Raw genomic sequence first — 17,444 nt, 5'->3', positions numbered from 1 at the left:
ATTCAACCCCCAAAAAAAAAAAATTTAAAAATTTGGGTCAGTTATGGAATCTCTAGTTCGGTTATATACATTTTCTTTTTCACATTAACATAGCATTTCAGTCTATTTCAGTTTATCTCGGTCCACTTTGACATACATTGGTCCATTTGGTCCACTTTAGTCTTTTCGGTCTGCTTCAGTCCAATTCCGGTCCATTTAGAACTAATTGTACTTTAAATTGATTCTTTTTGAGGTCAATTTTTTTTTTCTTCTTCTTAATTTTTGGATTGAAAAATATGAAATTTTATTCTAATTGGGCAAAACACTTTAATTTTGAGCTAAAAAATACAAATAAAATAAGGATTAGAAATTAGAGATATGGGGCTTAAAAAGTAATAATAATGATAAACATTCACAAGATGACTTTAAAATTCAAGTTTCAAACTTTCAATAATAAAAGGATTTTTTTTTTTGGTTAAAAGGCCATTCATATAAAACCAACAAAAGAAGTCTACACAGATACAGCTGCCATACTAGCAGCAACTAGTTTAGCATAATACAAACCATTATTGTCCTTAGCAACTAAAGTTTCCAGTTCAGCAGTAAAAGGAAACTCAAAAACAACAAAATCTTCCTTCATAACACTGCCCCATTTTGCCAACCAATCCGCACACTTGTTGGCTTCTCTAAACACGTGGGACACCCTTACTTGAGGAAGCGTGCCCAGAAGATACCTGCAATCAGAAAGCAGAGGAGCATAGGCAGAACTAGGATTTTTATTAGAATTAAGTAGCCCCACAATCACCTATAATAAAAGTATTATACTTATATGATAACTTCTTCTTTTTTTTGTGGAGGAACTATAAATAATTTAATCTTAGTACCCGTTTGGTTCAACTTTTAGAGCCTAAAAGTTGCGTTTTGCAAAACGTTGGCCCAAAAATTGCGTTTGGTTATTACAAAACGCAACTTTGGGTCAAAAGTTGCGTTTTAAAAAACGCTTAGAACGCGCATCTCCTATTATGGACCTCATCAGGTCCATTTTCCAAAAGTCCTTGGGCGTTTTAGGGTATCCGTTGGGGGTGAGTTGGCAATTACCAGATTGCCCTTCAAATGCTCATGTCTTCAGAGATCACACAGTGCCTTCATTCCACTTTGGGTCATCTCTTTGCTCTGCGCAAGCTCCTTCATTCCTCTCACCATTCATATTCTCTCTTTCACCATTCTCCAACCCAAGCAAAAGAAACACAGAACAAACACAGCATCCCAACGGACACAACAATCCAGCAAAAGAAGAATAAAAGAAGAGGAGGGGCACCACCCTACCACCAACCCAACACCACCACTGCAATCCATTTTCAACAGTTGATAATCCACCACAAAATTGACCTAAAATCAATAGAAAATCAAACCAAACCATCAGAAAATCCAACTTAAAATCAAGCCAAATCCACCGTATCTGCCACCATTGCTGCCGTCAGATCTACCATCGTTGTTGCCGCCGCCGATCTGCCTTGCTGCTGCCCGGATCTGCTTGCTCCCGCCGTTGGATTTTCTGCCATGTGTGAGTTTTGGGTTTGATATATGAGAGAAGAAGAGAATTCAGAGAGTACCAGACCTTTTGGTTTGAGACATGAAAGAGGAAGAGAGGTTAGGGAGTCCTAGAGGCAGAGAAGAATTTAGAGAGAGGGAGAAACACGGTTGAGACTTGAGATGAGGATAGATGAATTAGATATTAAAAACTAAAAAGATACATATTAATAAAATAATAATAATAAATATTATTTAAATAGAAAATATGGTCAAATGCGAAAGTGAGAATTTAACCATAATTTTCCAACTATATAGTTAGTAGTTCCGGTTTTCAAACTATATTATTTACTAGCCCTAAAATTAGACATGAAAAATTTACTAGCCCGAGATTCAATTTCTAGAAGAGAACATAATAGTGAAGCAGGTAGCAGTTATGAGCAGAACTCAGGAACTTTAACAGACCCTGCGATGGTGGTTCTTCGTGATTCCATTTGAGGGGATAATAATTAGTAGTTGTCTTTTTTTTTTTTTTAATATCATGTAGTACAATTTAAACTTGGATTATTGGTGTATATTTTATCATTTTTTACATTTTCATTTTGTGCTTCATGATGATGAAAATTATTTAGATTTAATTAATATTGATAAGAAGTCATTAATGGTAATAACAAATAATTATGATACTAAAAAAGAAAAATTACCCAAACATTATTAAAATAATACCTGTGGGGCTAGTGGATTCGCGGCCCAGGCCCATTGTACATGGGGGCCCAGGGCCTAGGGCCCAAGCCGAGGAGAGCCATTGCCGAAGACGACCTCCTGCTCGGCACCTCATGAAATGCCTGAAGAAAGGGGGAAACTGAGTTCAGGGGCAGGGTAAGGGAAAAAGCTACCAACATCATAATACCAAGCCATGTATCTGACAAGTCCATACTCTAAACCATACCCTTTAACTTTCCCAACGACCCCAAACCATACGGGGTATGAGTTGACAGGACAGGTCTGCACCCCAGAAAAATGAGACTGACACGTGAACTCGAAGGAAAAAAAGAAAGACGAGTATAAAAAGGAAAGACCCCCCAGAAGGAAGGGGGGGGTCTCTCCCCCGGAAAAATAGAGAAAGGAAAGGATATAAGAGTCCTAGGACAGCGTTCGAGGACTGGAGTCCCACAACCCGTACCAATGGAGGGCTTAGCTAGTCAAGCCAGGCCCGCCCATATAAGAATTTCCATAGACGCCACGATTAAACCGTTCACCTGTGCCCAAGGTCATGCTTTTCAAGCCCACTCTCTACAAATCATATTGTTGGGGTCCTTTGCATACGAGCCCAACGTCACTCTTGGGCCGTTAAACAAATCGTGTCCCCACAATTGGCGCCGTCTATGGGAAGGCTTGCGCGTTGGCTCAGGCGGCGGCGGAGTTGAACCTTTGTCAAGCGAGGGTCTATGAGGGTGCCTTCATTACCAGCGACATGTTGTTGTTGTTCCAACATAAGTTCCCACTAGGAGCTATGCCTGACAGTGCCAAGGGCACAGGCAATTCTAGGGGCTTCCAACATCAAGCTAACCCTTCCCCACCTGGGTCAAGGGGCTAACCTTTGGAAATTAAATCAATAGATACTTAAAAGAAAAAATACAAGTTTTGGACAGAACCAAGGCCTTGTATGGTCCTCGGACTCAAGCCTCTGGGGAAACCAACTACTTACAAGAAAAAATACAAGTTTTGGACAAAACCAAGGCCTTGTATGGTCCTCGGACTCAAGCCTCTGGGGAAACCAACTACTTAAAAGAAAAAATACAAGTTTTGGACAGAACCAAGGCCTTGTATGGTCCTCGGACTCAAGCCTCTGGGGAAACCAACTACTTACAAGAAAAAAATACAAGTTTTGGACAGAACCAAGGCCTTGTATGGTCCTCGGACTCAAGCCTCTGGGGAAACCAACTACTTACAAGAAAAAATACAAATTTTGGACAGAACCAAGGCCTTGTATGGTCCTCGGACTCAAGCCTCTGGGGAAACCAACTACTTAAAAGAAAAACTACAGGCTTTGGACAGAACCAAGGCCTTGTATGGTCCTCGGACTCAAGCCTCTGGGGAAACCAACTACTTAAAAGAAAAAATACAAGTTTTGGACAGAACCAAGGCCTTGTATGGTCCTCGGACTCAAGCCTCTGGGGAAACCAACTACTTAAAAGAAAAAATACAAGTTTTGGACAGAACCAAGGCCTTGTATGGTCCTCGGACTCAAGCCTCTGGGGAAACCAACTACTTAAAAGAAAAAATACAAGTTTTGGACAGAACCAAGGTCTTGTATGGTCCTCGGACTCAAGCCTCTGGGGAAACCAACTACTTAAAAGAAAAACTACAAGTTTTGGACAGAACCAAGGCCTTGTATAGTTCTCGGACTCAAGCCTCTGGGGAAACCAACTACTTACAAGAAAAAATACAAGTTTTGGACAGAACCAAGGCCTTGTATGGTCCTCGGACTCAAGCCTCTGGGGAAACCAACTACTTAAAAGAAAAACTACAAGTTTTGGACAGAACCAAGGTCTTGTATGGTCCTCGGACTCAAGCCTCTGGGGAAACCGACTACTTAAAAGAAAAACTACAAGTTTTAGACAGAACCAAGGCCTTGTATGATCTTCGGACTCAAGTCTCTGGGGAAACCAACTACTTAAAAGAAAAACTACAAGTTTTGGACAGAACCAAGGCCTTGTATGGTCCTCGGACTCAAGCCTCTGGGGAAACCAACTACTTAAAAGAAAAACTACAAGTTTTGGACAGAACCAAGGCCTTGTATGGTCCTCGGACTCAAGCCTCTGGGGAAACCAACTACTTACAAGAAAAAATACAAGTTTTGGACAGAACCAAGGCCTTGTATGGTCCTCGGACTCGAGCCTCTGGGGAAACCAACTACTTAAAAGAAAAACTACAAGTTTTGGACAGAACCAAGGCGTTGTATGGTCCTCGGACTCAAGCCTCTGGGGAAACCAACTACTTACAAGAACAAATACAAGTTTTGGACAGAACCAACTCTGGGGAAACCAACTACTTAGAAGAGACAATACGGGGCTGAAACACAACCTGGACGTTAGATGGCCTCTAGAATCTACCCCGAGAGGGAATTCCCCATTTGATAGTTGGGCTAATTCCAGGAATACATAGATTCCCCAGCCTACCCTCGGATTCTCAGTGCCAAGAGGATCGGTGCAACTGCAACATAGGGCCTTACGTTGACAAAACACAGTTAAAGTCCCTCGCTGCTCAGCTACCCTTTCGGATGAAATATTTAATATTTATCGTTCTCGGACGGTTGCCGCGCGGGCATTATGGGGCATTAAGCCGTTATCTCAATTGGTAAGGTTCTGTTTCAAGTTTTCATGTTTTAAACATCATTAAAGGAAGATACATACATGGTGCACCCGTTTACAAAGTAGTTGCTGTCGAAAGGAAAAGTACATGCAAAAAAAAAAAATAAATAAATAATAAAAATAAATCCATCTTTTATTAAGACAAAGAAATAGTACAGCGTACAATGAAAAGCTGGAGTAAGCTTATATTGGAGCTAATTACATAAGCGAAAAGGAAAATACAAGAGAATAAAGAGAAAGCCGAGGAAGTAGTACAGAGGAGAGGTTGGCTGCTGCTTCAAGACGTGGTTCAAGGAGAACCATTCCTCAACACTTTTACATGCCTATAACTCAGGCAGCCAAAGAATCCAACGTGGGGCCTGCACCATTGAAGAAAAGGTGTAGAGAGCCCGGCTTCGAGCTAACGCTGCTGAAGAAGAGGTGCAGAGAACCGGAAGTTGGTGGGCCTCCACGGAACCAAGCCTGCGGTATCGCAGACGGCGCTGATGGCGGAAAATCTTTCTTCTGATGCACCAAGAATCTGGTGCGACCAGTACCTGCTTCGGATTTTGACTAAAAGAAGGAGAAACACCATTTCCCCCTTTGTCAAGACGGAAGATTTTCTTGAATCTGTGCCTCCCTTGCCCGGACCACGCTACCTTGAGTCTCGGAAGGACCCGGCACCTCTGTGGCGGATGGAGTCCCTTCACCTCAACCCGTGCCTCAAGCATATTACTCTAAGGGTGGATAACACCGGATATGGAGGCTGTGATTCTGGCTGAAGGATTATGGTTTGGGAGGAAGCTGAAGGATTTATGTGTAAGTGGAGCAACCTCCTACCCTATTTATTTAAAAGACAAGGAGGTGGTATTTAATTCACGCAGAGTTCCAAGGAACGCTACAGACAAAATGGTTTCGGCTCAATTCCCAACGCCACCTGCAACCATAAGATTAAAAGATTCTCGTGAAGGCGCGTCTCGAACACTGGATCGTCAAAGGGCACTGCGTGACTAAAGACTAAAGGAATGCCTTTTAATTCGATGCATCTCCTATGCAAATGGAAAAGCCCAAACATCAAAAAGTACATAATCTGAGTGAGTCGTGATGTGGGCCCAGCATTATCAAAATCCTCATCCCCAACTAAAAGTCGGGCAGCAGGATTTTGAGGGGCTATTATGGGGCTAGTGAATTCGCGGCCCAGGCCCATTCTACATGGGGGCCTAGGGCCTAGGGCCCAAGCTGAGGAGAGCCATTGCGGAGGACGACCTCCTGCTCGGCACCTCACGAAATGCCTGAAGAAAGGGGGAAACTGAGTTCAGGGGCAGGGTAAGGGAAAAAGCTACCAACATCATAATACCAAGCCATGTATCTGACAAGTCCATACTCTAAACCATACCCTTTAACTTTCCCAACGACCCCAAACCATACAGGGTATGGGTTGACAGGACAGGTCTGCACCCCAGAAAAATGAGACTGACACGTGAACTCGAAGGAAAAAAAGAAAGACGAGTATAAAAAGGAAAGACCCCCCAGAAGGAAGGGGGGGGGGTCTCTCCCCCGGAAAAATAGAGAAAGGAAAGGATATAAGGGTCCTAGGACAGCGTCCGAAGACTGGAGTCCCACAACCCGTACCAATGGAGGGCTTAGCTAGTCAAGTCAGGCCCGCCCATATAAGAATTTCCATAGACGCCACGATCAAACCGTTCACCTGTGCCCAAGGTCATGCCTTTCAAGCCCACTCTCTACAAATCATATTGTTGGGGTCCTTTGCATACGAGCCCAACGTCACTCTTGGGCCGTTAAACAAATCGTGTCCCCACAATACCAATTATATATGTTATTATTATTATTATTATTATTATTATTATTTAGTAAGTATATGAAGTAGTTGATTTAAGTATGAAATAAACTCCCTTATATATACATTGTATTTTTTGATAATTTATCTCTCAAACTGCAACTTTTATAGTGCTAGCTAAACACTCAACTTTTTCAAAAAGCACTTTTTAACAGCTTTTACTAAACATTCAGCTTTTTGAAAAAATACTTTTTCATTATGCACTTTTTGAAAACTCAACTTTTTCAAAAAACCTAACTTTTGAAAGCCGAACCAAACTCACCCTTAATGTAAAACGTTTCATGGGTTTTATGGAATGAAGAGTGTATTTTTTTATATAATATAATATTAATGGAAATGTTCAAATTAGTGACCGATTATGGTGTGGGTGTATATATATATATATATATATATATATATATCACTATGATAATCTAATCTGAAAATTTTCAAAGGTACCAAAATGAAAACAATATAAACTTTAAGGGTGAAAAGTGCAATTTCGTCTTAGATTCCTTATCATCTGCTTTTTTGTAAGTCGCTTCTCCCGCCAAATATTGTGAAGGACCCAGCTTCAATGGAAGTACCTGTGAGTGCAACTCTTCTAAGTCTCAAAAACCAAAACCATTCAAGGGAACGTTGGAATTCAATCATAAAGCACCACACCAAGCTCAAAGATGACCATGCAATTCTCACTACTTATACCCAAATGGCATCTCTCGGTATAGCTCCTGATAATGCCACTTTGCCTCTTGTTCTCAAGGCGTGTGCGAGGTTGAGCGCCGTCGAGAGTGGCAAGAACATACATTCTAGCATTCTGGGTACGGGTTTGATCGGAGATGTTCGAGTCGGGACGGCTCTGGTTGATTTCTACTGTAAATGCGGGTTGATTGAAGAAGCGCGTGAAGTGTTTGATGAAATGCCTGTGAGAGATGTGGTTTCCTGGAATGCGTTGATTTCAGGGTATGTGGGGTGTTGTTATCATGAGGAGGCGGTTTTGTTGTTTAGGGAGATGGAAAGTGAGGGTTTTAAGGCTAATTCACGCACTGTGGTGGCGTTGCTTATGGCTTGCGAGGATGGTTTGGAAATTAGACTAGGGAAGGAGATACATGGGTATTGTTTGAGGAATGGATTGTTTGATTTGGATCCCCATGTGGGTACTGCTTTGATTGGGTTCTATTTGAAATTTGATGTGAGAATTTCTCGTCTTGTGTTTGATTTGATGATTGTGAGGAGCATAGTGAGCTGGAATGCAATGATTAATGGTTATGTTGATGTTGAGAATTACTTGGAAGCTTTAAATCTTTTTCTGTCAATGCTTGAGAATGGGGTTCATTTTGATTCTGTTACAATGTTGGTTGTTATCCAAGCCTGTGCGGAATTTGAGTCTCTCCAATTGGGTATGCAAATCCATCAAATGGCTATCAAGTTGAACAATGTTGGTGATTTGTTCATTGTAAATGCATTGCTTAATATGTACAGTGAAAATGGTAGCCTAGCGTCATCCTGTGCGTTGTTTGATACCATCCCTACATGTGATGTTGCTTTGTGGAATTCTATGATATCTGCATATATTGACTTTGGCTGTTATGAGGAAGCCCTAAGTTTGTTTACTAGTATGAAAAACAAGGGCCTCATGGAAGATGAAAGAACTATTTCTATCATGCTGTTCACATGTGCCAAGTTTGCTGATGGCTTGAGAAAGGGTAAAAGTTTACATGCTCATGCAATCAAGTGCAGCATCAAGATGGATGTTTCTCTGGGAAATGCATTGCTAAGCATGTATGCAGAGCTAAATTGTGTTGAAGCTGTAAAAAAGGTTTTTGCTGAGTTGGGAAGTTTAAATGTAATATCGTGGAACACTATGATCTTGGCATTGGCTCATAGCAAAATGAGGAGTGAAGCATGGCAACTCTTTGGGGTCATGCGAAAGTCAGAATTCAAACCCAACTCATACACAATAATTTCTATTCTTGCCACTTGTGAAGATGAAACTTGTCTTAATGTTGGGCGATCAATTCATGGCTTTGTGGTAAAACATGGTATTGAAGTAAACTTATCTTTGAACACCATACTTACAGATATGTACATGAACTGCGGTGATGAAGCATCAGCTAGGACTTTATTTGAGTCCTGTACAAATAGAGATTTGATCTCATGGAATTCTATTATTGCCAACTTTATCAATGACAACCAAGTCCATGAAGCTTTGTTACTATTTAATCGCATGATTTCTGAAGTGGAGCCAAACCCTGTGACGATTATAAATGTTCTCTCATCGTGTACAGACCTTGCAAATCTTCCTCAAGGCCAATGCTTGCATGCTTATGTAATTAGAAGGCATTCCTATCTTGGTTTCAATCTGTCTCTTGCAAACGCTTTTATAACAATGTATGCAAGATGCGGTAGTATGCAAAATGCTAAAATGATCTTTGACACTTTGCCTAGGAGAAATATTATCTCGTGGAATGCCATGATTACTGGCTATCGTGTGCACGGTCGGGGATATGATGCTGTACTTGCCTTCTTACAAATGTTAGAAGAAGGTTACCAACCAAATGGAGTAACTTTTTTATCTGTTATGTCTGCCTGCAGCCATTCAGGTTTGCTAGAGAAGGGATTGGAGCTTTTTCAATCCATGATTCAGGATTGTAATATAACACCTGAGCTTGCTCACTATGGTTGTGTGGTTGATCTGCTTGGTCGTGGAGGACGTTTAGATGAAGCTAGAGAGTTTATCAAATCAATGCCGATCGAACCAGATGCATCAGTTTGGAGAGCTTTGCTCAATGCCTGTCGAGTTAATTACAACACTAAGCTAGCTGAAAACATTTTTGAAAAACTTGTTGAATTAGAACCTATGAATCCAGGGAATTATGTTTTGCTATCTAACATCTATGCTGCAGCAGGACATTGGTTGGAAGTTAGACAAATAAGAACATGGCTCAAAGAGAAGGGTTTAAATAAGTCTCCCGGAATTAGTTGGATTGTTGTTAGAAGTCAGGTCCACTATTTTACTGCTGGAGACATGTCACACCTTCAATCAGACAAAATTTATGCAAATTTAAATTCTTTGTTGTCCACAATCAAAGAAAATGGATATGTTCCTGATCTTTGTTGGATTTCACATGATGAAGGTGAATATGGTTGAAAGCTGGAGGCAGTTCAGCCATAGTGAGAAGCTTGCCTTTGCATTTGGACTGATCAGTTTGAGGGTTCTGCCCCATATTATGAGCTTGGATTGATGTTGAGCGTCAACTTGGGACGTGGAGGAGTGACTAGCCAGAGTCCCTGACTCGATACCATATGAACACTGGTAGTGGTAGACATATGGAACTGTATAGTTGTGTATTTATGATGGTAGTGTATGAAAATCTTGCCTTGTTTTTTTTTTATTTGCACATATATTTTCTGTAATCTTTATGTAAACCTCTTTTCTTTGAAATTTGTTTATCCACGGACTAATAAAAGACTTAAATGTTACATCAAAACGACCTCATTGGTTCCAACTCTCAAATATTCATTCGTTTTACATATATAATTGTCTAGTAATAACAGCCACATAAGTATCAATTACCTTTATACATTGGAAATTAATATTAACTAGCGAATGTTCGGCGCGATGCACGTGTACTATTTTGAAAATTTTAATAAAAAATTATTTAAGTTATGTTATAATGTTTTGGGAATTAATTTCTATTATATTACACATTAGTGAATGTATAAGAATGTAAATTGCTAAAGACTAAAATATTTTGCAATATGAATGTATTTCTTAAGTGAAACGAAACACATGCACAAAGGAGAGGGAATGAGATTCTAACAAAAAAATTTTAACTATTAATTGCATGTCTTATTATGTTTTTCTCCTTTTGGTTTGATTTTATTTCTGTAGTTGTTAAAGTAACTAAACTCGAGCAAGAATACCATAATCCTAATCAATTGTTTCTCATACAAATTTTAGAAAAAATAACTATAAAAATCATTCTACATAATTAATAAGTGGAAATAAATGCATTTAGTTCATTAAACCCTTTTTAACAACAAAACACCGATTTAGGCAATTACGGTTTTGATTAAAATTAAAGCTAGTGTAGCTTTTAACAATCTTAAATAACTTAATATAATTTTCATTGGATATTTATTTTAACATGTTCACGGTTAAATTACATTATCCAAAATTTCAAGACAATTAGAGATAAATAGATATATCATCTTTAACATGCTTAAATTTCAAGTTTTTAGAATTATGCATAAAAGTTGAATATATAGATCGAATAGTAAATAACATCTTATTGATATGAAATATGGTATGTGAATTAACAAAACAGAAAACATATAACCTAACAAAATAAAACCACCTAATCAATTTGATTGGAATTATGTTTTGAAAATTATATATAAGCTTGCCTCTTTATGTTCTTTATACTTGTAAAAACTTAAGATTATAATTGATCAATGGTTTTTTTTTTTTTTTGGCAAAATAATTAAATATTAAGTTTTTATATTTTAAATTAAAAAAGAAGAGTTGATTGATTAGGTAGTAAATAACATTTGATCAATACAAAATTTGGCATGCACAATAATGGAAGCAGTGGAGTCTAGCCGTGGTTCATATGCTTGGAAGAGCATTTTACATGGTCAAGATGTGATCAAACGTGGAGCTTGTTGGAGAATTGGCAACGGGAAGGATGTCCAGATTTGGCAACACACATGGCTGCCACGCAAACATTCTACCCGTGTCCAATCTCCAATGCTAGAGGGCTGGGAGGAGACCACAGTGAATGTGTTGATAAATAAGGATAGCCGAACATGGAATGAGCAATTGATAGATGGGCTTTTTGTTCCAGAGGAAGCTGAACTTGTGAAGAGAATCCCTTTGTCGAGACACCCAGTGAATGACAAGCTGTTCTGGCCGTGGACACAGAGCGGAACTTATTCATGTAATTCGGGCTACCGGTTTCTGAAGATGGAGGAAGAAGTGGAAGGGATGGAGGCAGTACAGAACGGAGAGAAGGAGTTTTGGCAAAGTATTTGGGGCTTGCAAGTTCCTAACAAAGTGAAGAACTTCTTGTGGCGTGCTTGTCGAGAGGCCATTCCCACTAAAGCCAACCTGAAGCGGAGACATATTACGGAAAATGATCGGTGCGAACGGTGCAGAAATGCAGAGGAAACAGCGCTTCATGCGTTGTGGACTTGCAGCAAGCTCGACTCGGTTTGGACAAATACTGAGTGGAATTCTCGACAAACTTCAGGTGTGGCAAGTTTCAAGGAGTTGCTGTCTTGGGTGCTTACGAACCACGGAAACAGGGAGCTCTTTGCGATGGTCACATGGGGAATTTGGCACCAGCGAAACCAAGTTCGAAACAAGAAAGCTTGCTGCACTTCGGATCAGCTTACGTTGCAGGCAAAAGAGAAACTGGCTGAATATTTAGCTGTGCTCCCACCGATTCCCTCAGCTCCATTGAAACCAAAAGAAAAATGGAAGCCACCTGACGCAAACTTAGTAAAGATTAACTTTGATGGCGCCATTTTCAAGAATGAGAACAGAAGTGGTATTGGCGTGGTGGTTCGTACTCACACAGGTGCGATTCTTGCGTCCTTAGCTCAGAGTATTTCCCAAGCACTTCAACCAGCAGAGATTGAGGCGATTGCAGCAGCACGGGCTCTGGAATTTGGGCATGAATTAGGCCTTACTGAAGCAATTCTTGAAGGAGACTCAGAACTGATTGTAAACTCTTTAAAGACAGGCAGAGCAACCATGGCCTCAGTGGAGCCCCTCATACTGGATGCTACTCATTTTTCAGGTTTATACACGAAATTGCTATACTCTCATTGTAAAAGAGACGGCAATAAACTAGCACACAGTCTAGCTAGATTTTCGATTCATGTTACTAATTATTCAGCATGGATGGAGGAAGTTCCTCACAATTTACTTTCTGTAGCAGAACAAGATGTAGCCAATTTGGCATTTCAAGTTTAATAATATTCATTAAGTTTCCTTCTCAAAAAAAAAAAAAAAAAAAAATACAAAATTTGGCATGTGTGTTAAGCATTATAAAGTCTGTAATCTAACAATATGATTTTGAATATATATATATATATATATATATAGAGAGAGAGAGAGAGAGAGAGAGAGAGAGAGAGAGAGAGAGAGAGAGAGAGAGAGAGAGAGAGAGAGAGAGAGAGAGAGTAATTAATAACATAAATGCTAAACTTTGATGAGGTTGAGGGCCAAATAAATAAATAAATAAAAAGGTAAAATATTATTTTGGTTCCTAAACTTTATCAAAAGTTTGTTTACAAAAATAGGGATGAAAATAGAACTTTTTTTTTTTCAATAGTTTAGGGATGAAAACCAAACTTTTGGTAAAGTTTAAACACATAAATAAAATATCTTCAATAGTTTAGGGACGAAAGATATACTTTTTAATAATTTAAGGGAAAAAATAAACTTCTTAAAATTTAGGGATGAAAAACAAACTTTTAATAAAGTTTAGAGACCAAAATAGTATTTTACCCTAAAAAGAATCACATAAAAAATGTCACATTACAGAACCTCAAACCATTTTAACTGAATTTCTTGCTTTTTTTTTTCCTCAAAAAAAAAAAAGAAAAAAAGAAAAACAGAAATTCTTGCTTTTATATGTGCAAAATTGCAAACAAACAATAAAAATAAAAAACCTCAACTTAATAAAAAGACATCAACACAAAGACAATAAGAAATAAGCTTCACTGACTAATAAATAACAACAGAAACATCACCCTAACAATCCAAAACAGTAGACTCCTAAGCAATTTACTTATTGATACTTATGAATGACTACTAGTCAACATTATTTGCTTGACTAAAGTCTTACAATGCTGGGATATTTGACCATAGATTGCATGCATAACTTGTAAGAAACTTGAAATTTAAACCATTTACCTTCTTTGTTGACAACGGTAATTGATATATTTTGCAAGGACAAAATACTCAGCATGATAAAAGATTCCCACTGCTATAAAGAAGCCAAGGGCATATCCAATTCCCACTCCTTCCCACGAAAACCATGTTTCCTTACTCTCAACTCTTGGTGGTTTTGTTGGTGACATGTCTTCTGGACATGGCACCCGAATTTGCATTCCACACAATCCACTATTGTTGGCATAAAAGTTTGGATCATTCATTGTATCCATTTGGTTACCCACTGGAATCTTACCTATGAGCTTGTTGTTACTAACATCCAAAATAGTCAGTTGTTGTAACTTTGCTAGTGATTGTGGAATTGAGCCCAATAAATTGTTGTGTGACAAGTCCAAACTCTCTAGATTCTTTAAATCTCCAAGACTTTTGGGTATTCTCCCATAAAGGTTGTTAAATGAGACGTTGAGAAGCTTTAGAGCCTTCAAACTTCCCAATGAAGCTAGAATTTCACTAGAAAGTTGATTACTTGACAAGTCTAACAAAGAATAGAGCATGAGGTTTTTGAATGATAGACCTTGTTTTGACTTCTTCCAATTGAAAATCAAATCCTGAATCTTGGTCTCCAAGCTGAAACCACCCATTCCAATAGAAGTAACAAACGAAAATACATTGGTTGGTTCGATCATACCAGTAAGCTTTCCAAAATTTAGAGGGATTTCTCCAACAAGATGGTTGCTTGAGAGATCAAGAATTTGGAGGCCAGGATGATTGGAAATACAATCTGGGACTAAACCTTGGATGGAGTTGTTTCGTAAATTTAGGATTTGAAGGGTGGAAATTTGGCAAATAAAATGTGGTAATTTACTTGTGATTTTGTTGTCATGCATGTCTAGGTATGCAAGATTGCTCATTCTAGTAAAGTTTCCAGGCGAGATGCCAGAAAACTTATTTTTGCCTAATACAAGAACATTAGTTGCAATAAGAAAGTCAGCTTGAAATTCACCTGAGAATTCGTTAGAAGACAAATCAATGATTGCAGGGCTTATAAGCCTAAAAGCTGGAAAAAAGTTGCCAGAAAATTTGTTGTTTGACAAGTCCAATAAGATGAGGTCAGATATGTTGTTGATGGATTCAGGAACCTTTCCTGAAAAATTGTTTCCATCCAACGTAAGATACCTGATAAAAGTCGCATCACCAATGTTGTTTGGCAGTTCTCCATAAAAATTGTTTCGAGACAGAGAAAGAACCTCTAATTGTGGAATGTTAAATAGACCAGGTGGGAGAGAACCTGTGAAATTGTTATTTGATAGAATGATACGTGTCACTTTCATTTTAACAAGCCATTGTGGGAACATTCCTTCTAACTGGTTGTCACTCAAGTCCAAAAAATCGAGAGTCTTAAGCATAGGAATCCAGAATGGAATTCTTCCTGCAAGACTACAAGACTTCATAGACAACGCTAATAATGTAAACTTTGGAACAATCTTTGCTTTGTTATTCCAAGTGAGATTATTTCCTCCGAGCAAAAGAGTCTTCAACCCAGTTATATTGAACAAACATGTTGGAATTTCTCCAGTGAACAAGTTGTTTTCCAACTGAAGTGTTTCCAACTTCCTCAACTTCGATATGGATGATGGGATTGTGCCTGTGAGCTCATTGTCTCCAAAGTTCAAGTAGATTATGTTAGACAGATTGCCAATATCAATAGGAATTTCCATGGACAATGAATTGTGACCCAAGTCCAACAATTGCAATTCCTTCAAGTTCAAAATTGAAGACGGAATTTCACCAAAGAAATTGTTGCGTTCAAGAAACAATCTCTGCACCTTTGTTTTGTTCCCTATCTCGTTAGGGATATTTCCATTGAATGAATTATAACCTGCATAAAGATATTGGAGATACCTCAAGTTAAAAATTTGAGAGGGAATGGAGCCGTTGAAGTGATTGCCACTCAAATCAAGATTAATTAATTTCGTCAGATTGGCAATGCCATCGCCAGGCAATTCCCCCTGTATTCGATTCCAGGACAAATCAAGGTCCGTCAAGCTTCTAATGTGAAAGAGTGGTGTCAAGATGGTGGAAGCCAACACTAAGGGCTCAAGTCTCCCGAAGAAGCTCCCCAGATTTAGGGCAATCACATTCCTTGAACCAAATTGAGAATCACAACTGACCAAGTCCCAGTAACAACAATCTGAACTGGAATTCCATGATATAAGCAGACCAAGCAGGTATTCTTTGTCTGATGGAAAAGAAGTAGCATTGTTGAAAGAGGCTTTAAAGTGGAGAAGGGCTTGTTTTTGATTTTGAGGACAAGAAAAAGAAGTGGTGAAGAAGATGACAAGTACAAGTAGTAGTAGCAGTAGGCTGAGTTTTGCCATTCTTGTGTTTCTTTCTTCTTTGTTGGACTTGGAATTGGATGCTTATAGATGTTTAACTTGGGCAGGAGTGGGCTATATAGCTTAGCTGTGCTTGTGGGATAAAAATGGTACCGGTAATTAAGGCCTAAGTCGAGTCAACAGCTAGGCTGGAAGGCACTATGATTTTGGCTTGTAACGTGATCTCTTTCCACTGAGAAGCATGTTTGACAAACCAAAAATACTATACCAAATGTTAGAATCACAACTTATTCATGTAGAGAGTTATAAGTAATGAATTTGTAAGTCCATATGAATTCACCACTTTTATTTCACTACTCACGACTTGCCCACATAATACCGGTAATCATGGCCTAAGTCAAGTTTAAGATTAGGCTGGAAGGCACTATGATATTGGTTTGTAATGTGATCTCTTTCCATTGAGAAGCGTGTTTGACAAACCAAAAATACTATATCAATTATGAATGTTAGAAACACAATTTTTATTACAATTTTGCCACAATTTATTCACGTGGAGAGTTGTAAGTGGTAAATTTGTGGATCCATATAAACCCACCACTTTTATTTCACCACTCATAACTTACCACGTGGACAAGTTGTGACAAAAGTTGTAACAAAAGTTCTAATCCTAGCATTTTCCTCACGATTGACTAATGATTCAAGTGCTCTTGACTCGTATACAACTATACAAGTCATCAACCCATTAAGCAAGTCACTGCATTTGATTAAAAATAGAAAACCTGATTAGTTGTAGGGCCACATTATATGACATTTATCATTAACCCATTGTTGGGTTTCTTTGTTCTTTGTTGGACTTGGAACTGGAGTGCGATAAGGGATAGAAAGAGTGAATACCTCCTTGTTCTTTTATTTCACCACTCACGACTTGCCTGCATAATACTAATAATCATGGCCTAAGTCAATTCAAGTTAAAGATTAGGCTGGAAGGCACTATGATTTTGGTTTGTGATGTGATCTCTTTCCACTGAGAAGCATGTTTGACAAACCAAAAATACTATAGCAATTATGAATGTTAGGACCACAATTTTTATCACAATTTTGCCACAATTTATTCACATGGAGAGTTGTAAGTGGTAGATTTGTGGACCCATATAAACCCACCATTTTTATTTCACCATTCATAACTTGGCACATGAACAAGTTGTCACAAAAGTTATAGCAAAAGTTGTAATCCTAGCATTTTCCTCGCGATTGACTAATGATCTCGAGTGATCTTGATACGTATACAACTATACAAGTCATTAACCCGTTAAGCAAGTCACTGCATTTTATTAAAAGTAGCAAACCTGATTAGTTGTAGGGTTGAATTTTATGACATTCATCATTAACCCATTGTTGGATTTCTTTGTTCTTTATTGGACTTGGAACTGGAGTGCGATAAGGGATAGAAAGAGCAAAGACTTCATGCACTACTGACCATGGTCTTCCAGCGCAAATTACGT

The 17,444-nt window shown here is 38.7% G+C and overlaps 1 protein-coding gene and 1 pseudogene across 1 annotated transcript; one reads left to right on the top strand and one right to left on the bottom strand.

Annotated features, from left to right (window-relative positions):
• The first annotated feature begins 7,145 nt into the window (after positions 1-7,145).
• LOC126717397 (putative pentatricopeptide repeat-containing protein At3g23330) lies at positions 7,146-10,240 on the top strand (annotated as a pseudogene).
• A 3,383-nt stretch (positions 10,241-13,623) lies between these two features.
• On the bottom strand, positions 13,624-15,984 carry LOC126727292 (receptor-like protein 46). The gene has a single exon (XM_050433236.1). It carries the CDS (start codon positions 15,982-15,984, stop codon positions 13,624-13,626), a length of 2,361 nt encoding a protein of 786 aa, XP_050289193.1.
• Positions 15,985-17,444: the final 1,460 nt, after the last annotated feature.

This window comes from Quercus robur, chromosome 1 (genome assembly GCF_932294415.1).
Source record: "Quercus robur chromosome 1, dhQueRobu3.1, whole genome shotgun sequence".
In the NCBI taxonomy this organism is placed as follows: Eukaryota; Viridiplantae; Streptophyta; class Magnoliopsida; order Fagales; family Fagaceae; genus Quercus; species Quercus robur.
The sequence above is the reverse complement of the archived record's forward strand: the minus strand, read 5'-3'. Positions and strand labels throughout refer to the sequence as shown.

Coding starts and splice junctions, on each gene's coding strand:
- LOC126727292 (XM_050433236.1), bottom strand. CDS start 15,984: ATGGCAAAACTCAGCCTACTGCTACTACTACTTGTACTTGTCATCTTC.